Source organism: Pyxicephalus adspersus, chromosome 2 (genome assembly GCF_032062135.1).
Source record: "Pyxicephalus adspersus chromosome 2, UCB_Pads_2.0, whole genome shotgun sequence".
Classification (NCBI taxonomy): domain Eukaryota; kingdom Metazoa; phylum Chordata; class Amphibia; order Anura; family Pyxicephalidae; genus Pyxicephalus; species Pyxicephalus adspersus.
Genome location: NC_092859.1, coordinates 119,623,802 through 119,647,878, shown reverse-complemented (window position 1 = coordinate 119,647,878; position 24,077 = coordinate 119,623,802). Strand labels below are relative to the sequence as shown.

General features: G+C 38.4%; 2 protein-coding genes across 7 annotated transcripts in view; one reads left to right on the top strand and one right to left on the bottom strand.

The window, feature by feature from the left end:
• Positions 1 to 2,986: 2,986 nt before the first annotated feature.
• ANXA2 (annexin A2) lies at positions 2,987 to 13,120 on the top strand (the record flags this gene model as incomplete). The annotated part of the gene is given in 12 exon segments (XM_072402173.1): positions 2,987 to 3,045; positions 3,145 to 3,247; positions 5,818 to 5,912; positions 6,169 to 6,282; positions 7,268 to 7,358; positions 7,737 to 7,816; positions 8,040 to 8,099; positions 8,600 to 8,693; positions 9,902 to 9,997; positions 10,840 to 10,898; positions 11,976 to 12,098; positions 12,888 to 13,120. Coding segments are annotated over 12 exon segments (1,023 nt in total). The 3' UTR covers positions 12,948 to 13,120.
• A 2,857-nt stretch (positions 13,121 to 15,977) lies between these two features.
• Positions 15,978 to 24,077, bottom strand: part of SIN3A (SIN3 transcription regulator family member A) — a 51,051-nt gene continuing 42,951 nt past the window's right edge. For 4 of the 6 annotated variants that reach the window (XM_072402166.1, XM_072402169.1, XM_072402167.1 and 1 more), the window contains 2 exons: positions 23,860 to 24,058; positions 15,978 to 20,392 (listed from right to left, as the gene is read on the bottom strand). In XM_072402166.1, the coding sequence (XP_072258267.1) occupies positions 20,162 to 20,392; positions 23,860 to 24,058 (430 nt within the window). In that variant the 3' untranslated portion in view covers positions 15,978 to 20,161. Of the gene's footprint in view, positions 20,393 to 23,859; positions 24,059 to 24,077 lie in introns of those variants that run through there. The other 2 variants (XM_072402170.1, XR_011919526.1) reach the window with 2 other exon arrangements.

Here is a 24,077-nt window from a genome sequence, read left to right as displayed (position 1 = left end):
AAAATGTGAAATCAAGTTTGGCAAGGCGACCACCTTTTGATTTATATTGTGAAAACGATTGTAATACCAATTAAATATGGAGAACAAGTGAATAGTAATACATGCAATACTTGTAATCGATGACAAGGATCAGTTTAATTGTGACCTTACAATCTTAGTATCAATAGAACATTGCACATTGTATGTCTGGCAACACGCCTAGAAGAGTTCTATAGTGTCTACTAAATATTTCTATCCTAATAGAGAATTGATCTTCATGTCAGTTGTCTGTTGTGCAGTCTGGTGTACACACCCAGCAGATTTAGAAACTGATAGGGATGGGGGAGGATATAGTTTAGGTGATCTGTGATTTTCTACTAAGGAAATCCATAATGGTTTTCAGGAATTCCTGATGACAAGTGATTAGGCTGGATTGTAACATTAGTACATAGTGCTCCATTAGTGTTGGATGGGTTTCACTAGCAGCTTTGGTATTACGGTTACAAATCGTGGATTACTTCCCGTAGGGGCTCAGTATTTGTTATCGCTTTTTTGTCTGCACTTTATTTCCATTTGTCCTGAACAGATCCCAGTATATAGAAATATTGGCTGTGATAGGAAAATAGGTGTGGCAGGGGTAACAATATCAAGGATGAATACAGTTTTTCTAATCTGCCCGGTCATTAACCTCCCTAGTTAAAAATGGGATAATGCCCCCCTCCCCGGTGTAACAAAAATGTTTGCATTTGATGGCTGTTGAGCCTATTTTTATGGGTGATTTAGCTGAAGGTCAGTCCCTTTTCAATAAAAGGATAAAAACAAACAAACATAAAACTAGAAGTGTGTGTAGATATTTACCTTTGTCATTTTGCTGATAAGACAAATCCTTGAAGGATTAGCAGGTTAACTTTACCATATAATGTGGTTTGAGGAGGCTTCATATGGCAAACCAATACAGGCACAACATATGTACTGATAAGTTCACACCCTGCATAAGACACTGCAAGGCTTTGGTTGTCATGTTATGCCTAAGGCTGCGTACACACGTTAGACTTTTGTTGTTGGAAAGGATCTTTCATGATCTTTTCCAATGACAAAAGACTGAACGATGCATCAATGAGCGCTGTACATACAGCACCATTCTGTTCTATGGAGAGGGGAGGAGGGATAACAAGGGAGCGGCACCCGGATGTGCTCTCTCCCCTTCACTTGTATTGCGGTCATTTGTGAATCCGCCAGGACGGATCCATGAACTACGTCAGACGAGTGCTGTACACACGTCAGAGGCATGTCTACATAGCCTAAGGCTTTTTATATGTAAAACTGAACAACATGAAGTGAATGAAAGGAAAGCACAATGCTGTCATGGAATCAGTATACCATTTATTGTACTTCTACATTCCTGTAATTCCCCTGCACTGCAGCAGTCATGATAGGATAGGGAGAGTCAGCACTATACCTGATCATGTTCTGCTGATTTACACAGTGCAGGCTCTGGTATTGCACAGTGCATTCCCTGAGAAGAAGAAAGATGTGTAATTATTTTATTAGAGGTTCAACTATTGTTCTGAAGCAGGATGTGTTTAATGGCAGTGTAACCTGCTGAAATGAAAAGCCTTACTTTATTATTCTGTGTAAAGACTTTACGTCTAAAGCTACGTACACACGTCCAATGGTTCTCGCCCAATAAACGGCTCAGGGCCAATATCAGATGAGAATCTGGCGTGTGTACAGCGCCCATCGTCCATCCACCAAGCGACCGACCTGGCGGATTTACGAACGATGGACGACGAATGATCCTATTGTTAAATGATTTTCTTCTTGATTGATCTATCTTAATATTAATCTAACTTTTGTCATACATAATGTTGAATATTACAATGTCCATCGACAAGACATTTTTAGGATACCCCTTAAGGACAATACCCTGTCCAAATGGCTCAATCTGTCATTGAAGATCCTTTCACAAATGGGAGAGCGGAATGTGGGTTTGTCTGCTTATAAAGGCAAAGGGGGTCGGTCATTATGATTGATACCTTAGACCGGTAAAGGTGCGTACACACTTCCAATTTTTATCGTTACAATCGAACGACGAACGATCGATTGGGCAAAAAATCGTTCGTAAAAAAGTAACCAACGACGCCGACGAACGAGGAAAATTGTTGGAAACGAACGACCGGACCGGCGGATCGGATTGGGCGACGATCGTTGAACATCGTTCGTGTGTACGGACGTTCGTTGATCGTCCATGTTCAGAGCATGCGTGATGAACGAACGTCTGTTCACTTTCCTGTCGTGCACATAGTTCCTCTATCGCTCAAACGATCGTATCTATTGTGTGTACAATATCTACGAACGATCGTGTCGTTACCTCTATGTGCAGGATCGGTGCTATACGATCGTTCATATATATCGTGCAGGAACGTTCGTCGTTCGTTTTCCGACGATAATAATTGGAAGTGTGTACGTAGCTTAATGGATTTTGTTAACAGACAAATGCATAGGTGTAGTGGAATATTACGCTCAAAACTGATGAAACCACCGCTAATTACTTTATTTTGACAGCACACACACATGGACATTGTTTTAGTAATATGTTCTATAAAGCTTTTAATGAATACATTTGACAGAATTAAAAGTTTAATGATGTAATTGATTGGATTTCTGTATAGCTTTGTAAAGGACAATAATTCTGGATTCTATCCTACTATCCCATAAACAGATTTACTGGTCTCTTACCTTATTTAGTTTTCATGTTAGGCAGGGGGTTGGGTGTGCCTGCTTGTACTTGAATCGTCTTCCATTATGTTGTCATTTCTGGTGATCAGTAAGCCGGTCTGTGTATAATATTAACTCTGAGCCACATTATTTAGGGATGAAGATAGGCAGGAATGACAGTTTTATCATCATGTAAATTGTTCACGTTGGGTGTGGTGGATTCGCTGCTACAAAGGTGAAGTCAATTTTTGTATTATTTTTATATTTAATTTTGTTTTCTTTGTTTCAGAACCTGCAGCAATGACTACTATTCATGAAATCCTAGGCAAACTAAAACTGGAAGGAAATGTAAGTAACATGCTGCACAATAAATAAAGTGTTTAGTTTATACATTATTATGGGTCCCAGTTCCCCATTACTAACATACTGTATAAATTTCCCCTGCAGCAATCCTGCTCCACCCAGCAAGCTCTTGGTACTGTCAGACCTTCCACCAACTTTGATGCAGACAGAGATGCTGCAGCCCTGGAAACTGCAATAAAGACAAAAGGTTGGTGCCTTATCAAAGCTGATCACATACATTGACCAGTTATTAATGTGTGTAGCTCCAAAGTAAATGTTTTGGTCTGTAATGTGAAAAAAAATGTTTTGTATTTGCAATGTTGCCTAACCAGTCCTTACAAAATTTGTTGTTATCTTTTAAATCTGTACCTACCCTTCAAACAATAGTCACTGTTCTACATTCTTGACAAGATATATTCCTGGTGCTGCTGCTTTTGATGCCGGCCACATTTGATAGAACCCCGCTGCATACTTAAAGCTCTACAACTGTGCTATGTCTGGTTTTCTGTGGTCAAAGTCCAGTGGACTGTGACTTCCATCTTCTGCATTTTATTGCAGCAGAACGCAGTTCAGGTGACTTGGACTCTTTATCAGATGAGTTAACTTTATACAACTAAATAAATTCCTGAGTGCTACATACAACGCCATCTGTTAATTGTCCCCCGCCCTGTATGAGAGTTCTTTTCCTGTGGTCACATTAAAGTTCTCGCATGCCTATGTGGATTTCTTCCAAAATTGTTGCACAATAAAAGTGCAGATTTTTGTGGTATTTCTGATATTTGGTTGCTAAATAATTGGCTTTCATTCAACAATCCCTATGTCTTAATGCAGAACAAAAACTGAAAATAGATTATTTTATATATGTTTAAAAGTGAAATGTATCTTTTTATTTTATGGCTACCCTACCTTTTAACCCTGTGAATTGAATTTCCATCCTGCCATTTCTGTGCCGGTGTTATATCCTTTTCAATGATGGCAATGCCCAGGTAAATCTGGATCGCACAGACTGTAGCACAGTCGAAGGAGAGGACCATAATGTTGTCACCTATGACACAAGGGCTGTGGCTTGTCTATCAGCTGCTTGCCCTTGCCCTTGCCCTTGTACTTATAGAATTTATTGCTCAGACTGCTGAAAAAATGTAGTCTCCGCACTTCCCCAGGTATTGATTTTGCAGTGCAGTATTTATCCTCTTACATACTCCATGCAGAACATAATCCATCTGGAGAAGGTTCTATGACTGCTACTTTAAATGATAGAAACTAAAAACTTTGCAGTGTGTTCTGTACTGGGTTATATTGTACGGAGCTGGCTTGGTTTTTATTTTCAATTTATGCCTTAAGTCTCATTAATTATTCCTTCTGAGTATATTTTCCAATGGGAGGGACATTTCTTTGTGGTTTACAGACGATGGCTGAGAAAGTTAATGACATTGTTTTAGATTTCGGTATGGTCCATTGAAAGTCACATAGACACAATCTTCCTGATAAAATTAAGGTATTTGTAGTAAATGTACTTGACGTTAAAAGAAAATAATGATGCTTCAGCCACCACTGAGGATTTGTAGACTGCAATATATTATATGCTTGGTCATAGGTTTAGATATACTTTAAACAAATAGTAATCTAGTCACTATAGGTAACTGCACGTCATCACTGAACTTTTTTTCTTGGTTATTGTGTTTCCATCACAGTCCCTGGTGCTAACATTAAGATATTTATTTGGAAGTGTTCTTTCAATATTACCATTATTAAAAGTTTGAGCTAAACATTTCGGATGGGAATAATAGTCTTGGTCACCTGACCGATGTGCACATATTGTGGTGATAGATGTTTATACATGGGTGTAACTTCCCTTGTTTGGTGCTCCATTCCCATACCTTCCTTGTCTCATGTTTGCTCTTGTTGACAGCATTCCAGGTGTTCACTACAATAGGAAATCACTGCAATTGTTAGAGGTCTTAAGAGAGCCATATCCAGAGCAATTGTGTCTGAGATATGTACACAGTGCTGCTGCTGTACGTGTGCCAGGAAAACCAAGCAAACCATAACATGCTCCAGGAATAGCGGAAACTGGTCAGATTTCCTCTTGGCTTTGCCTTCACTTATTTATATCATAATGGAACAGCTCTGAATAAATAAAAAATAGACATTCTTTGCAGCAGTGTGTGTTGACCATGGCTCTTCTGTGAAATGCTGATGGACTTTATTCTTATTCTAAATGCAGATTGACGTTTTCTGTACTGTGCTTGGCTGGCCTTAATTGCTGCAGTTTGAAAGCTAATTAGCAAAGTCATTCCTGTATCTGCAGCACTCAGGGTTGCTCAGTATCTTACGATAAGTGTATTTGTATGTTTTCTAAGGAGACATGAGAGTGCACAGACAATGTATTATTCAGAGGGCTAATATTAAAGCCCATTACCTTGCACAATATGAAATGTGTACTTTGCTCCACTAGTCTGGCATACATCCTACTTGAAGTGTGCAGCATATGAATCTCATATCACAATCTCTCACTTACCACAAAGACCTCATACGTTCCTTTATATATAGTGTTACACATATGTTTATGCTTGCATTTTCATTGTATGGTAATCTGTGCTAACACTTGAAATAGGTTTTTCAGGCACTCCCCCTTTCTTTTTCTTTGATGCTGATATACTTTCCATATGTGTTTATTTTTTGGCTTTGCAAATAGTATGTAATCTGCAATCATTTCTCCCTCTTATGTATGTTCTTATGCTGCCAGTACAGGAATAATGCCATAACATTTCATTTCAGGAGTGGATGAACTGACAATCATCAACATTCTAACAAACCGCAGCAATGAGCAGAGGCAGGACATCGCATTTGCCTACCAAAGAAGGACCAAAAAGGTACATTGCTGTCTATGAAATGTTATTGTCCCAAGACAAAAGTGCAAAAATATATTCTTTATATTCTTTATATTTACTAAACAAGATTTTGAAAAATAATTAATTGGATGTTATTTTTGAGACAGAGCTTTGCTGCTTGCAATGATAAGTAAATAATATGGTTTTGGCGTTTTTATCTGTCATCGCTAGGCAAATTGTAACACAAGCATACTTGTTGATTGCTGTAAATGAAGTGGTCTTCTTTCTTTATTTGTAGGATCTCCCCTCAGCACTGAAAGGTGCTCTCTCCGGAAATCTGGAGACTCTGATCCTTGGACTGATGAAGACACGACCTCAATATGATGCTTCAGAACTGAAAGCTGCAATGAAGGTAAGTCACTATGAATTTTATGATCCAATGCCAACAATGTAGTAAATGGCATGCGGTTGTCATTCGCTTCAGTCTTATTAGTTTTTAATTTCCCTGGCTGTTCTTTCTGCATGCAGTCTGGTCTTTATGTAAAGCCAGGAGAATTAGCACTTTTCAAGGATTTCAAGCACTATGTATCTGTTGCTGCTACTTTATGTACCCCCTTCCTTTTAGATGTGTCCTTGTAGGTATTTAGAATGTCTAAAGAAGGCCCTTCTGTTTAATTCTGCCCACCTGTAAAACATGAGCTCCATCCAAACATTTATATTAGGTGATTTTTGGCATTTGGAGTAACTGCAACTCTGCCATGGATGTGAGCAAACCCTTAAACTTAGGAGCTGTAATTAGGTTTCAGGTATTGAATCAATTCAGATTATCACGGTGCTTTTATTTCAGTTTTTTCTGACATACATTGGATGGACTGTGCTACAAAGTCTCAGAAGTGAAACAAAAAAAACATTCTTTTAGGGTGTGTACTTCTACAAAATGAGAAAACCACAATAGATATAGGTCTAAGCAGTAATGTTTATGTGAAGAATTGTTAGTCTGCTTTTGATTTAAATATTTGTCTTCAAAGTCATTACATTATTTGGTGGGAATTTATCTTGTCTTTCGGTCCAATCACAACATAGTGGCATATTAGTGCATGATATTGACATATTTTATGTTAGAGATGCCAATTTACTTGTGTGAGCTGTTAGTGCGGTGAAATGCACCAGAAAAAGACACGTAGATCATTTCTAGCAATGAAGCACATTGAACAGCACTAGTTAGCTATGTGTTCTAGCTATGTAACTAGCTGTGTGTTCATGTAATGCTTGTTACAGCAAATCAATTGTGTGAATGGACTTTGGGAAGCTTTTGCATCATGAAATAAGATGTGGCTTTGAATTATACTTTTTGTTTTACTTTGTTTTTCTAAATTAATGCCGTCTTTTAATTTTAGGGCTTGGGTACAGATGAAGATACACTTATTGAAATTATCTGCTCACGAGATAACCAGGAGCTCCATGCAATCCAGGCTGCATACAAAGAGTGTGAGTGTTGGCAAACTTTTCACTAATATAACTAGAACAGACATTTGTCTTGTAATTATTACAAACAGAAGGATAAAAAGGTAAAAACCATGCCAATACAAACTACTCATTCCATCTGTCATTTCAATGCAGTTAATAAAATATTAGCAAACATACCAATTCTCCAAATGATTGTAATATACCTGTTCCTACACAAGAAGCTCCCCACTTCTTCTAACACCAGCCCAACATATCACTTTACCTTCAGATTAATGAGTTAGGATAAGCCTGACCCCTAGTGGCCTGTAGATGTACGTACAGGAGGATTGATGTAGTGGATGACTCGGGATAGAGTTTCCTGTAAGGGTTTATAATGATCACTTTGTTTTTTTTTTCCAGTATACAAGACAGAATTGGAGAAGGACATTATTTCAGACACATCAGGGGACTTCAGGAAGCTGATGGTTGCACTCGCTAAGGTCAGTAGCACAAGTAGACCTGCACAGACTCTTTAGAAGTCTCCAGAAATCCTGATATTTGTACCCATGCACTGCCAGATTATTACAAGTAATCATCAACTCCTCATATTCAATGTATCTTGTAAACGAGCTGATGAGAATCAGGAACATTATGGATTATTGTTTATTGTGCTATTTGTGAAAACCCATAAAATGATCAGTCTTCTGCTGTGTTTGTGTGCAGGGCAAAAGGCAAGAAGATAGTTCAGTGGTGGATTATGAGAAGATTGACCAGGATGCCAGGGTAAGTAGATGGATAACAAGATATTATATACAGATGGATAACAAGATATTATATACAGAAAAACATGCAGTCATATTAAAGTATAGCATCCTGAAGTGTCAGTAATGTTTTGTATCCTTGTAATTGAATTCAGAGGCAGTTTAATCACAGTTTGCCTACAGCCACATGAAAACATTACACTGCCCAATATAAACTTTCTCTTCCATTTTAACCACCCATATCCAATGTACCTGCCAATCTAGTGAAATGCACATTATTTCCTGTCTCTAACACTCATATTACCTTCAAGCTTACGTTTCCAGAATAGATTCAAAGGTTCACAGTGATATACTGGCCTTTGTAAAAGATAAAAATTCATAGCAATTTATGACTTGATACCCAGAGAAACATTTCTGATACCTTTTATCTAGCCAAAACTATTTTATATTATAAGAATCAACACAGCCCACCTACCTACAGTCATGACTCTAAACCTTCTCTGATTTCCCATTATGGCACAGGAGCTATACGAGGCTGGAGTAAAGAGAAAGGGAACAGATGTAAGCAAGTGGATTACAATCATGACCGAAAGAAACACCCACCATCTACAGAAAGGTATATGATTGTTGTAAAACTGTGTTGATCATTAACAGTATTTCCCCAAAATAATTAAATTCCTGTGATATTATGTGGAATAGAATGCAGTTTGCCTGCAGTTCAGCTTCAAGCCAAACAGAGCGTATTGGCTGCCAAGAAAATTTGTATTTCTTGCAAACCATTCCTGTAAACCTTGACCCCTCTATTCGATAAAATATTGAAATCATGTCCTCCTTGTATGTAGGGAAGCAATGCAACCAGGTCCTGCTCCAGTCTGGCAATGAACTATGAAAAAACAATCACACAATAATAGGTTATTCCCAGGGTTAGATCGACGTGTAATGCACACCCTTATGGCTTACAGCCATGTGCAAGTAAAAGATGAATTAAATAATCAAAAAAAAACCCCCCAACCTTCCATTTCAAGTCATTAACACTGTGATAGCCAGAATATCCATACTATTGCTTATAAATAACCCCCCACACCTGTACATAAAAAGAACAATGGTATTCTTTTCTTATCATGTCAGATGGGTGATATATTCAAAACAATCCTTTTTTTAAGGTCATTTCTGGTATCATTATTTTTATGGAATCATTAACTTGCTAATTGTAATTTGTAGTTTAGCTGCCCAGCAAGCTGCTTTAATGCCAGCACAAATCTCACTTCAATCCCTATGCACTATTCACTTGTATAGATTCCCCACAGATTGCTAAAGGAGGACGTTTTTACACAGAGTACATAAACCTAATAAGGTAGAAATGGTTTACTGTGTAGCAGAAAAAAAAATGCTACCAACATCATTAAATCACTGGTAATTACTGGCAAATAATTGCTGCCCCCAAATCATCTAGGATTAGGCGGAGATTTGTCCCAACTAATCTCCAAAAAAAGGAGACCGAAAGACTATTCATGGAGGATGTAAAGCGATGTATTCATATGTCTCTCTGGCTGTCGTCCTGCCTATAGGTGGAATGTGAAGAGCAGGAAAGGAAGCTATTTGTAACACAAATATCATCTCCATAGTGCTCTGCAGAGTCTTCCTGTCTCCCGTCTGTTCCTTGTAGAATGAATTAATATTGATTTATCATGATCTTTGCAATGATGTTAAAGCTCAAATCTAGGCATATATAAAAGACATAATGAATGCAACTAATTATTCATTATCATTAATATATTTTTTAATGGTGCCTGTGTAACTAAATATAATTTTTTCTATATCTAGTGTTCGAGAGGTACAAGAGCTACAGTCCATATGACATGCAGGAGAGCATAAAGAAAGAAGTGAAAGGTGACCTGGAGAATGCATTCCTTAATCTTGGTAAGTCTTTTATTTAAACCAGGGAACTGATCAGAAGTGACAGCTTCTTGCTTTCTGATCAAATGTTAAATAATGATGAGATGTAGATTTAATCTAGCGCCCCTGCGGTTTACCCTATCCCCAGCAATTAAAAGGGCAGAATATTGTACACGTGTCCCATATTTGGGGGCTGATAAATATTTGGTAGGACCGGTTAGCCAAATGCACATTTGACAGCTCATCTGCCCGTGTAATTGTAGAAAGCATCCTAGGTCATTTTGTTAAATTATGAACTATACATTCTTTAAGGTGTTAAATCCTAAAGCATAAGTGCATTTATTAGTCTTCTGACTGACAAGTCTTATTAGTCTTCTGACTGACAAGTCTGCAGGAGTTACATTATGGGCTTCATTTGGAGCATGTGCCCTGCAGTCCCATAGGCTGTAATACATTCCCATTATTCCTGCAAACTTATAAGGAGACAGAAATAAATACATGTACCAGATAGGAAGAGAACATGTTGGTGCCTGCGTTTCTAAATTAAAAAACTAACTAGAATGCATAGAGCAATATCTGGGTTGGAAATTGAGGATTTTACCTACAATTATAGAGGCAGTGTATTTATTTTTTATTCCTTAAAGTGGAATTTGTTTCTTTGCATTAATGCTGACATAGAATCACATCATCTGTATACTGATAGAGGCTGTACTCATACTACATATGGGTAAACTGATCTGATGTATCAGAATCTGTGTGTGGGCAGTGTTAGTCTTCTGAATGTTCCGATCCTTTATAATGTACTGTGACAAAATTCAGTTTTATGAAGCATAGGTAACGTCTCCTTGATGTTTTCTTTCTTGCAGTGCAGTGTATTCAGAACAAGCCACTGTATTTTGCTGACAGGTTGTACGACTCCATGAAGGTAATACCAATATTTACAAATAAAGAAACATTTCAACAACTTTTCTAAGGCTATGTACACACGTGCAATAATTGTCATTGAAAAGGATCTTTCATGATCCTTTCCAAAGACTGCACGATGCATGAACAAGTGCTGTACATACAGTACCATTCTCCTCTTTAGAGATTGTTTGTTGTCCATGGATCCGCCAGGACAGTCGTTCAGACGATGAGCACTGTGCACACGCAAGATTCTCGTCTGATATCAGCCCTGAGCCGATTATCAGACAAGAACCATTGCTCATGTGTATACCTAGCCTAAGTTCCTTTAGAAAACTTACAGGTTTTTTTTTGTCTCCACTGTCCTTTAAAGCACATACAATATTATTTATTAAGGTAAAATATTCCTATTCCACTAACTAAACTTTAAAGGACAAAGTTGGTAGAAAACACCATTTTCCCTCTATATCTGTATGTAAGAGAACTCAGATTTCTACTTGGCTGTGTAGCAAGCATAAATGAAAGACCTGACGTGATTAGATTGGTAATTAGAGTCATGGCCTCTCTTAAACCTGGATGCAAAGAAGTACATGGGCTGCCATTGCTGCCCTTCTAGAAATGCTTGATGTCTGGCTCAGATACAAATGCAAAGGCTTATACCTGGAACAGGTCAGGAGTTTTGCTTGTGGTAGTTGCATCTCTTTTCTAGATATGTAACTTGTAAAGCTTGGGACTCTTTAATCAGCCATGACTGTGCTGGTATTTTTATCCAGATAGATTTCCCCATAACACAACACCAGTGCTATTGTATGGTGGTTTGCCCTGCAACATGAAAATTCTGTACATGATATGACATACATACATAAATGATGTACATGATTTACTTAACAATACAATATATATACAAACTGTTCCTCCTGCCTTCATAAATCACTGTGAGGTCAGACTGCACTAGACCAGTCATTACCTAATTAGAGGAGTTTGGTTTCATGACATCTAAATATAAGTATGGTTTGTAGTTCCTGTTGGTGAGCTTCTTATTTCTGGATTGTCATTTGGTCTTCCATTGGGAATAAACCAGTAACTTTTTGTTTGCCAGGGCAAAGGCACCAGAGATAAAGTTTTGATCCGGAATATGGTGTCCCGCAGTGAAGTGGATCTGCTTAAAATCAAGGCAGAATTCAAGAAGAAATATGGCAAATCTTTGTCCTACTTCATTTCAGTAAGTATGGTATAACATTGTATATCCTTTAACATCAAATTAAATATCCCCAGCAGATATAAACAAAATGTTTTCATGTGCACAATATAGTATTTAGAGCAGCTGACTAGAAGTCATAGGGAACCGATTCCGAGCTCTGCTTCTGTATGCTGTTCAGCTGGATTATGTGTTTGAGTGAATACAGACTAACCAATTACTGTTTTGAATAAAACCTTGCTTGTGTATAGCTGAAAGATTGGTGCGTGGAGCATTATAAAACACTTAGGCCCATTCACACCTAAACCATCTGTTGTAGTTTATTACATGGGAATAAGTCTTTACCATCATATGGGCGGCAGCAGCAGCATAGAAGCTTCAAACCCTGTTGGGGCAATGTGTAGAAGACTGCCCTGATCTGTGTAAGCAATGATCCGATGTGGGTGGGGGGTTCAGACTGCTACTAACACACTCCATGTTGTATTATTATTATCCAATATATAAATGTTGGCGAATAAGAAATGCTAATTGCAGAGCTCCAGTTGGGATTGGCAGTGACTTGTCCAACCGATACTCGCACACCAATATCAGCAGCTGTCCTTGCTGCAGTTTACCATCAGGGAAAAGCTTTTATGGCACTGTTAACACATTTACTTTAAATAAATAGTTTTTAAGAGATTAAAAAAAACAAAAACAAAAGGGTAATAAAATAAACTTCAATATGGTAAATTCTTCAGAACTTGCAGGTGTGGTAAGGGAACTGGGGATAAACCATATTTTTTTTTTAACATGATTATTGCTTTATCTTTGCAGCAAGACACAAAAGGAGACTATCAACGTGCCCTGCTAAACCTGTGCGCTGGAGATGACTAAGCTCCATGTTATTCCCACTCCGCTGACTGTATGATGCCTTACTGCTTGTCCTGACCATAGTCTGCAGAGCTCCCACCGACCTTCTATCCTTGTGTCGCCTGGCTGCTCCTCTCCACTCTACTGACCAAATACAATGGCTAACATCTAAATATATGTATATTTTTTTTCTGTAACCTGTCTTGGGTTTTTTTTAGGTGTTGATATTTGTGTCATCGTCTAAGGTTTCATGGTGCTAGTTTTCTTGCTTACCATTTCCATACTGTTTGATGGACATACATCACTCACCATATTCCTAAAATAGCCAAACACTAAACCATGTGATGTTTTTGCTCACAAAAACATTAAAATTATAGCCAAATCAAATACATTGTTTTATATTACAAAATGAAATTTGGGTAGAATTATGCAAATGTTATGAAAATATAAAAATTATCAGGCAACCATTTACTATTCTAATAAAATTAAAACCATTTTTTGTATTAGAATAGCCATTTTGATTGGACGTAATGGCAAACCCATTCATAATTCACATGAATTATCAATACTGAATGGCATATTGAACATGTGTAACCCATCACCTGGATCCCTGTAAATGAATTGTAATTTCAGTCCAACAGAACATTGTATAAATTATGCCTTAGACTCCAAAGATGCAGCAAAAAATAAACCCAATCCCACTCTGAATGTGCAGAGCATTCATTACCATGTATACTACTCAGCATGTGTTTACATTGTCCCAACAGCAGTCCAAATATAATTCACAGTGTTGGCTGCATTTGCCCAGGGCATGCCAGGCGATGAACTCCTACCTGTGACAGAAGCACTTCATGTCTCCAGTTTGAAACATGCACATTTTTTTTTTTTTTTACAATTTTAAAATCTAATTTACTTTTGGGAGTATAGAAAGAGTGTGGGGTGGGGTTGTGGGTTCCAAAAACTGTAGGCAGGGAAAAAAGGTTACACTTTAGGCACTTTTTAAATTTGACTCTGTCCTACCAAAACGCTAAAATGTGATGTAAACTTGAATTGCAGTACTTTCACAAAAACAGCAATGCAGATCAGAAGTCCCAATGCCAAGAACTAATAATGTACCTGCAGCTTTAATACATTCATGTTTACTGGTACAGACTGATATTAATACCAAGAAAAAAATATCTCCATTACCTACAAGAGAAACAATGTAACTGATGAGAGTGCATGACCAAAGGGAAGCACAGAAAGTAAAATACAGTGGTACCTTGGTATAAGTGCCTAATCTGTTCCAGATCCTTGGATTTATACCATGAAAAAAAATCCTATTGTTATTGGCATATTATCAATCAATGGATGGGGTTGTATGGAATCATTAAAACACTGCTTAATACTTAAATACATAAATACAAATCCAATTAAATGAAATAAATGAAAATGTAACCTCACTTTACCTTGCTGAGAAGAGTGGAGTGCCTACTAGGATGGTGCTGAGAAGGGAGGAGGAGATGTTATGTAATTCACGGAGAGTTATAGCGCGGATTGTTCACTGAACGGTAGCAACTGGCGTACTGACGCTCGTGGGCAGTCGTGGCTTTGTCTCAAGAGAGGTAAATAAGGGTAGCGTGCAGTGTTGTGATTCATTTTGACCCATACAAGTTCTAGCACAAAGGTTGTATACCAAGAAAGATTTTTCAGGTCCAAACAGGACTTATACCGAGGTACCACTGTATAGGAAAAAAGTACTATAGGAAGAAACATGGGCAGATCAACTCATTAGGACTGACAATCCAGTGCACACATTGGTCTGCTTACTGATTTTCTTGAATGTGCACACTCCAGTCTAGGAGGCATGAAATAATAATAATAATATTTACATCCTACATAAAATGACTTCCACAACCTAGTGGTTCATTCATGTAACCCAGAGCATTTTCAGAAGAATGAACAATTCACCTTTGCATTATTCTGGCCCAACTTCTCTTCCCCAGGCATGCAGGATAATCACTGGTGGTTCATTTTTAGGAAAGGTTATTTCCTCTATAAAACAAGCAAAAAGTATTCTTACTAAAGGCTCATTTCATAAGGTGTGATAATCAGGTTGATACTTCTTTGTACCTAATTTTTGCAAATCTGATTGACACATTTTTGTCCTCATATTGGAAAAAAGCACAAAGAGATTTTATTTATGCATAACAATAAGTGCTTTGATCATCTGTCATATTTTCCAATAGTTAGAGATCAGATTCGGTTTACTTTATATGGAGTATTTTATTCCCACCTTTTTTGGTCACTTTAAGGCTGGGTCTACACAGACGTTTTTAAAAACGCATATAAACATTCCTAGTGCGTTAATATGTACTTTTATTAGCGGTTTAAAGCCTTTAAAACCCTGGAAAACTTCTATGATGCATTTTCCCATGTTTACTTTTCAAGTGCCCATCAACGCGAGAAAACAGCCTGTTGAAATCAATGGAAGCGTTTACCTGTGTTTACCCCCATTTTGGGGGGTTTTCTATTGTTAACCCCACATTTTAACTTTTTAAATGTTGCAAGCAATGGTAAAAAGCTCATAAACGTGCCTTAAGGAAACATCCTGGTGTAGGATTAGCTCATTGGAATTTCAAACATGGGCTTTAAAAGCCTCAGGTTAAATGCTGGGAAAAACGTCCGTATAGACTAAGCCTAAAAGCTATAGGCCACAAAGGAGATCAGTTTTTTTCCTCTAAAGTGGTGACTAGGCAGATCAATTTGTATATATTGGAAATAGGATTGAAAAATGCAAAAACTGTATAAATGATGATCTATCAGCTAATTGTTATAAAATGTTGCAAACTGAAATATGGGGTTTAGTATAAATACTTCAACTTGTCTGGCATGTTTAGTATTTAGCTTACTATGATCTTGCTGTAACTATGTCACTGGCACTGAAAAGTATTCACAGGAGATGGAACATTGCCTCTCGCTTCACCTATAGTAATTGACTGATAGCATGGTGATTCCATATGGGATTTTTACTGAGGGGGACAAAGACAGGGAATGATAAACAGGACCAGTTAGAAAAGTTTACAAGTTGCAGCTTTATTCATAATGTATTCCTTGGCTGCTTTAAAGTAGTACTGCGAAAATATAAAATCTGCAGCTGACCACTTCATTGTTAAAATCTCATCAACAGCACTAAATCTGTGAAAAACCTTTGCCAAATGCAAATCAAGTTGTCGTCCATTGAGCAGATGGAGGACAGTATTTCTTTTGAGAAATAGATGTGAGTCTCATTTTAAATCCAAGTTGAGTAACGTCCCTCCAAATGTTTTACAGAGCAAATCTCCTTTTAGTAAAAAGGCAAACATTTATAAACGTATTATAAGACAATGTGTATGGTACACAGCTAGAATCTCAGAGCTTTTTACAAGTTGTTCATTCATATAAATGAAATCTGGGTAGCAGCGGTCATAACATAATTTCAATGAAACCAAGTTGCAAACAAAAAGCAAAAACTTTAAAAGATATTTTTAAAAAACTGGGAGGGAATATTTTCATCAAAGAACACAGAACAGAAATGGGAGAGTTTCAAAATGACTGCAAGTAAACACTACAAAATACATTCTGATGGGCAATATGTTTAAAAGGCTGAATATGTAAAACCTAGGAAACTCACATCCAAATGTAAAGAAGTCGAACAGGAAAAAAGATATTAGGAAAATATAAAAATAAAGGAACACATCATTTGGGAGTTACAAAGAATAAAACAAAAATTTAAAACGGAAATCAAGTGTGCAAAAATTGAAAAGGAACGTCAGGTTGTGAATGAGAGTAACACAAACATACAAACATTCCTTAAATAAAAAGATCAGGTCTGAGCATGTAGACCCCTAACAAGGTGACTGGGGACAAAGAAAAGCAAATGGCTACAGCTCTGTGTACACAAGGACAAACGGTGGAGTCCATAATTGGGTAGTATTACCACAGCCTTAGTTAAACCACAATGGCTTAAAACTGACTGATATGTTCCAGAAACAAAGTAAAAGTGAATAAAGCACCAGGATCTGATGGATTAAACCTACCTGAGCTCTGGCTATTTCAAAGCAATTGTTTCCAATTGTTAGGGACTCGTAAGTCACTAGTATGGTACCACTAGCCACAAGGCCAATTTGGTTGCAATTTTCAAAGAGAACATATATTTATTACATATATTACGTATTTACAGGTAACTACAGCCACACAAGTGTAACATCCATAATTGGGGATATATGTCAAAGTTTGATAAAGGCAACAGATTTTTTTTTTTCTTTACCAAAAAAATAACAGATTTATGAAAGTCAAAGGTTGGCAAATTTGCAGCTTTTTCTGAGAAGTATACAAAACTACTAAAGCTTTACTTAGCAGTAGTATACTTGGACTTAACAATATTTGACACACTATCCCCACACATTAGCAATGGATTCCTTCCAATGAATTGCATTCCTTCCAATGGCTACCAAACGAAAAGCTTTTTTCCCGGTGTCTCCCAATAAATTGGTTTTAGCAGGGGCTACCCAAAATCTGAAAAGTATTCCAGTTTTTCAGGGGTGAAACTGTTGAGAAAGGATGCTTTGTAAAATGGATAGAGAACTGGCTGTATTCAGAGCTTATTAGTGGTGTACCTCAGGGTTCAGTGTTAGGGCCCTTACTTTGTAACATAAATGATAAAAAGTTTGGGATTAGCAGCACCATTTCTGTGTTTGCAGATGATACCAAGCGATATAGTGGAATACAGTCCTTATAAGCACACCCCAATGGAGTTTGTTTAATGTTGATAAACATAAAGTAATGCAGTGAAAACATGTATGCTTCATATATTCTAGGGGAATTCTAACTGGGGTATCTGGGTGTCCTAGTGGACCATAAACTTAATAGAATTCAAAAGCAAGAATTCTTGAAGGAATCAAAATACTTCCCTGTAGTTAAAGAGGTAAAGACACCAAAGATTAGGACCTAATCCTGCCCCTTTACAAAGCATTAGACAGGACTCATCTAGACTATGGAGTTTTGGGCACCAGTTCACAAAAACAAAAAAAAACATGTAGAACTGGAAAGAGAGTAGAGAGGGGTAACAAAACTGATAGGAGACATGGAGGAGCTCTACCATGAGGAAAAATAAGTTGAATCAGTTGTCTAAAAATACAAAGTCACCAAGAGTTAAAGGTTTTTGCTAGAAGAGAGATGTAAAATGTCTTATGCTTGCTTATACTGCACGGCGCATGAGCCAGGCAATGACATGCTCGGCACTATTCCAAGCACCACCGAGAACATACCAAGATGCCGGACACAATATAACTTCTGCACACACAAGTTAAATCATTGCAACCACCCAAAAGTCATAGAGGATGGGAATAAACCCGGAGGAGTGTTCAGAGAACATGGCATGTTCGGGAGATGTAAGGGTCGTGGACCCGTCATTGCTGTGAGGAGCTTGAATGCTGTGGTGTAAGATAAATATAGCAAATAGCCCACTGATACCAATGAGTTTAGTGTCGCTTTGAATGTGGATATATAAACGTTCCCAAATTGTTCCAAATGGTGAACCTAGAAAAAGGCAGGTTTTTATTTTACTCATCCATTAATTCTTGGTTATATATATATAATATTATATTATACATAATATATGTATGGTATTACCAGCTTGACCCTCTACAGCAATCCCTCCTCCTAGACATTTTCACAATTGTTTGAGTGAAGTTATTCTTTACTAAGTACACTGACTGCCCCTACTGAACCCTGAAAAAACTATTGGCCGGTAAGCTTGTCATATGTCTTTATTACTCAAGTCACAGACTTTGCACAAGTATACAGATATTGGGCTGACTTTCTGATCTGGAGAAATCTATTTTAGGTCAATAATCAGGAATGTAATAAAATCCGACCATCCGACCAAATGACTAACATTTTCAGAAGGTGGCAGGCTGCTCCTCTCTTTAAGCACAGGCTTTCTTCGATGTCAGTACTGGGAATTACTCTTTCAATATTGGAATTGGCAGTAGTGGACTAACTATCGCCAACTAAACTTCAGCAAGCTGCAGCTAGTATGTTTTTACTGTGCTGTTGAAGTCTCTTTCTTCTATATTACAGAGTATGTAGCAGCTCTGAGACTCCACAGCAAGGCACTGTAATAGTCACAACAGGAAGATGTAGCTGGGAATTCCTGAAAGTCACCACTGGGGTTCTAAGAAAGACTCCAGTTGAAAGCTTCAGTCCAAATGCATAATCCTTAACCTGTATTTGGATGGACAAATTACACTTTAACAGTAAAAACTCAACACGTCCTATTTGCATTGTGCAGGTGGAGTGTTTTTGTGGCAAGGGGAGAGGGCAATAAAGAAAAAAAAATCAAATCAAATAATAATTTGACCATCTCAGTATTCTGTGACACTTCACTAAGTGTATAGAAGATAACTATACATTTGGTTTATTTCTGTACATTGAAATAATAGAATAGTAGAGCCTTGGTTGGCCATTAGACATCTCAGTGACTGCAGATATCATGTATTGCTGTGCGGCTGTAAAAATAGTCAACATTAGTTTACATCTGAAACATAGTCATACCAAACCTTTTCTTTATTTACACTGTTTTAAAAAAAGGGGCAGAAGAAAGGATAGAAGATAAAATGTAATACTCACACTGACAGAAATACAACAAAGGGGGTCTCTGAATGGGGTGAATAAACATATATACCATTATATATATATATATATATATATATATATATATATATATATATATATATATATATATATATCACTCTCAATAGGCTCCCTTTGGTAGAAACAGTAATAAAGGAGGTTGTGGTTTTTATATGTCCCCTCCCCCCCATCACTATGTTACAAAGATAGGTAACAGAACATTAATCTAAGACAGTGCTTGCTATAAAATAAGAAATGGGTACAGGGGGTATATGGGACGACCTCTGTTGACGTTATTTACAAGCTTGTATTTACACACCAGGAATAGGAGGAGGTCTGCTAAGACTAACTGGTGGGGCAGTTGGCAGGAGATTTTCAGTAACACTAAACCCCTTTTCTGTCAGAAGGGATTACAACGCCTTCTCTGGCAGCAGAAAAAAAAAAATTCACCCTCTCATGACAGTTAGGTACTGCCATGCTTCTGCCAATGATTCTTTTTCTTTTAGGCAAAAAGATTACGTCCTTCAGAAAAGCCTGGACTACTTCAGCCAGTTCAGAGATGGAGGGTTGCTTGTTGTTGGCATTTAGGGTGTTTTAAAAGGTGGTCCGTATTTAACTCGGTACTTGTTGATGTCCACAAAATGTAGGATCTCTGAGTCCCGAGTGGTGGCACAAGGCACCATGCCTTCCACCCCCTCACCCATCAACCACTTTCTGGTATCAGCTGCCATCTCTCGGCTAACATGCTCCATATTCCATTTGTTCAGCCATGTTTGGAAGCGCTGGTGCAGACGTTTGCTGACTTTCTCATGGGACTAAAGAAAACACAATACAAAAGTTTTTTGTTAGATTTTCACAAAACTAACCAACCTGATATGAACTCATACTACAAGACACATTATCAGATATTTTACTATTTCAGGAGCTTTCATTTAGGACATTTTAATGTATTTACTAGAAGTTTTTTATTTATTTAATTTTATTAGCAACCAACAAAAACAGACTTTTACAGTGCCTAATCCAGCAGAGGTAGAAGGTATCAAACAGTTGAACAAAAACATAGCAAATAGTACTGTAACAATGGAAATAACATCATGGAAAAATAAGGAGAAACAATTTACAGCAGGATACATTTTGGCATAACGAACAGTTATTCAATGCTTAATCTGTAACTAGAACGTTATGACCTAGTTGAAGTCTCATTGGTCACCGATTTTTATGATTAGAGAAAAAAGGAAAAATAGAAAGGAAAGGATACAGAAAGAGTTATACAACAGTAGAAGAATAGGCGTGGGGGCGGAGAGACACATAGGGAAGGAAAAGGGGGGGTATGTGGAAAAGCCTGTGAAACGCTTAGGTCCTGTGCAGGAGGACGGAGCAGTCGTAGATAATCTGAAGAGGTCTTAAAGTTGTCCCAGTAAAACCAGGTACGCACTGCTCTGCGTGAAGATCAGTCTCTTGATCTCACAAGCTTTTCTATGTATTGAATGTCATTCACCCTGGTCACCCAATGCTGAACAGTTGGCAGAATAGTTTGCCTCCACAATGGGGGAATTCAAGCTTTGGCTGCGTTCAACAAATATTGCAGAAGGGATTTTTTGTAGCGTTTCCTTAACATTGCTGACACTTGCAGCAGGGCAAGCTCCGGCTTGTCATGGATCGATATCCCTGTCAACTTTTGCACTACTTCTGTAACCCCCACCAGGAATAAGGCCAGAATATATGCAGCAACGTACCTGTGCGGTGACCACATCTCCAGCACATCAAGCTTGTGTGCTGATTCATTTTTGCCAGCCGATGAGGAGTTCTATCTATACCCCCTAGTAAGTAATTTATAATTGGTTTCTTGGTACCGGTTATTAATGAAGGCCTTGTGCCCGTAATATAGCATGAGGTCTATTTGGTCTTAAAAAACTTAACGTTAAGGTCCCTCTCCCATTTGGCTACAAAATAAGGAGTCAGAGGAGTCACGTGCAGTCAGTTGCAATTTGTACACACCTCTCCCAGGGGTCTCCAGTGACACACAAGCTTTCTATAGAAGCGAGGGGCGGAGAAAATCCTGTAATTCATGTGAAATAAAATGCTGGTATTGTATCTTCCTCCATTTAACTAGGCAAAGAAGAAAGTGTTCCACTTGAAGCTGTTTTGTGGTGAGCCAAGTAGAAGGCTGCCAAAAGTGGGTAGCTCAGAAAACATCATTCTCAGTCCAAATCTTAAAGATCGGATCCTTCCTAGTGGTTTGAAATCTAGGGAGTCCCAGTATAGGAGACATGGGGGAAGGGAAGGCAACAATCCCTTCCTCATGAAAACACTCTGCCACAACTTTAAGCTTCTCACCGATCAAAGGGTGGTGACGCAAGGTAGCAAAATCTTCAGATGGGGACCATGCTGCTACACTTAACATTACTGGGGACATTAAATCTTACAGCCTAACCCAGCCCTTAAGGCCAGCATGCCTGCACCAGTCTACCAGGCGGGTCAGTTGGTCCGCTGTGTGATACAGTACCGGGTCTGGGAAAGCCATGGCGGGGGGGGGGGGTATTCCCGATAAATTTCAAGAATTCATAACGAAATTTATGTAGCAAGTGGGGAGGAAGTCGCACCGGTAAAGTCTGGAATAAATACAGGAGGCGGCGCATGATGTTCATTTTCAAAATGTTACAGTGGAACCCACTCTAACACCTTTAGTATCAGGATTCTTTCGGATATGGCCCAACAGAGGTTCTAGCGGTAAAATAAGAAGTAGGGGAGACAATGGGCAATCCTTGCCTCGTTCCGTTGGTAATGGAAAAAGGATGGGAAAGGATTCCGTTAACTCTGACTGATGCAGTGGGGTTCTGATATAAAGCCTGTATCCACGTAAAAAGTACACCGGGAATGCCTATAAAAGCTAGGACCTGTTTCATACAGTCCCAGTTCACACGGTCAAACACCTTTTTGGCATCTGCCGAAAAAATCACGGAAGGGATTTTTTGTGTATTGACATGTAGTGTATTGAGCGTGTGAGTGGTGTTGTCTCTCGCCTCCCTAAGTGGGAGAAAACCACTTTGGTCAGAGTGGATAATTTGCTAGAGGCTAGGCGTAAGTCTGCGTGCAAGTATGCTAGAAAAACGTTTTACATCACAACTTAAGAGAGATATCGGCCGATTTTGCACACATCTTAGCATCTTTTTCAGGTTTTAAGATAACAGTTATGTGAGCTGTGAAGGAGTCAGCTGGCAGAGGGTACTCCGGCCAAGGAGCATTAAAGGCCGTCAGGAATAGGTCTGTGAGTTAAGGGAGGAACCACTTATAATAAGCCAGGGTGAACCCATCTGGTCCAGGGGCCTTTCCCGTAGGCGCATGGGCAATTGCCACCTGCAACTCAGTAGAGCTGATAGGAGCCTCTAGCACCACCAAATTGACCCCTGGTATTTTAGGGATTCCCAAGGCAGTTAAATAGGCCTGTGCACGTGCTACAACCGTTTCTGAAAGACATGGGGCAGAATGCCCCCTTAGATTGAACAGGTCAGAGTAAAAGTCTTTAAAAGAGTTGGCTATACCCTAAGAACGATGTAACAGAATGTCCATTTTTGATTGTATACAGGGTATGAAGGCACGGGCCCTTTTTGCTCTGATGGCATGTGCCAAGGCCTTCCTGCACTTATTACTGTACTCGTAAAAAAAAAAGGCCCTGCGCCTATTAAGTTGGGATCTCGCTTTGGAACAGTATTGTAAATTGATTTGTTCCCTTAATGCTAACAATTGGGCCTCCGTATCAGGAGAGTGACAGCGCTTGTGCCTAATCTATAATAATAATAATCTATAATCTGTAAGATCTTCGGGGCAGGGTCCTCTCCTCCTGTATCACTGTCTGTATTAGTCTGTCATTTGCAATCCCTATTTAATGTACAGCACTGCGTAATATGTTGGCGCTATATAAATCCTGTTTATTAATAATAATAATAATAATAATCTCAGGTCAGGTCAGAAGTTGCCAAATGTTTTCACATTTCTGTAGTTGCATTTTACATTTGTATATCAACCATTCTAAATGTATAGTGAAAACTACCGTAGCTATCCAATGACTACAATTAGTGAAGTAGTGGAAAGAACTGAAACATAAAGAGATATATACACACACACACATACATATATCTTTTATAGAGTAATATAGTGCAATGTCTATAATCCATTGCACATAGTGGGACAGCCCAAACCAAGGGGCTGCCAGATGAAGCCTGGTGATTCACAGAAGTAGTTGCTGAAGTATAAAAAAGAGAAAGCATGTCCCAAATCCTACCTGTTGTGCTCTCAGCAGTGCAGTGCGGCGGTACATGTAGTCCTCAGATTTGATGACATAAACCATCTTGTAAGAATTGAGCTTGAATTTGCACTGCAGCTTGTCCAGACTCTCTAGATTCTCTAGGTTCCGCTTTCCATTGCCTTCCTTCTCCTGCTGTTCGCGTCCCCTTTGGCATTTCCGAATTCTGCGCAAATTCCTGTTGTACACAGAGTTGA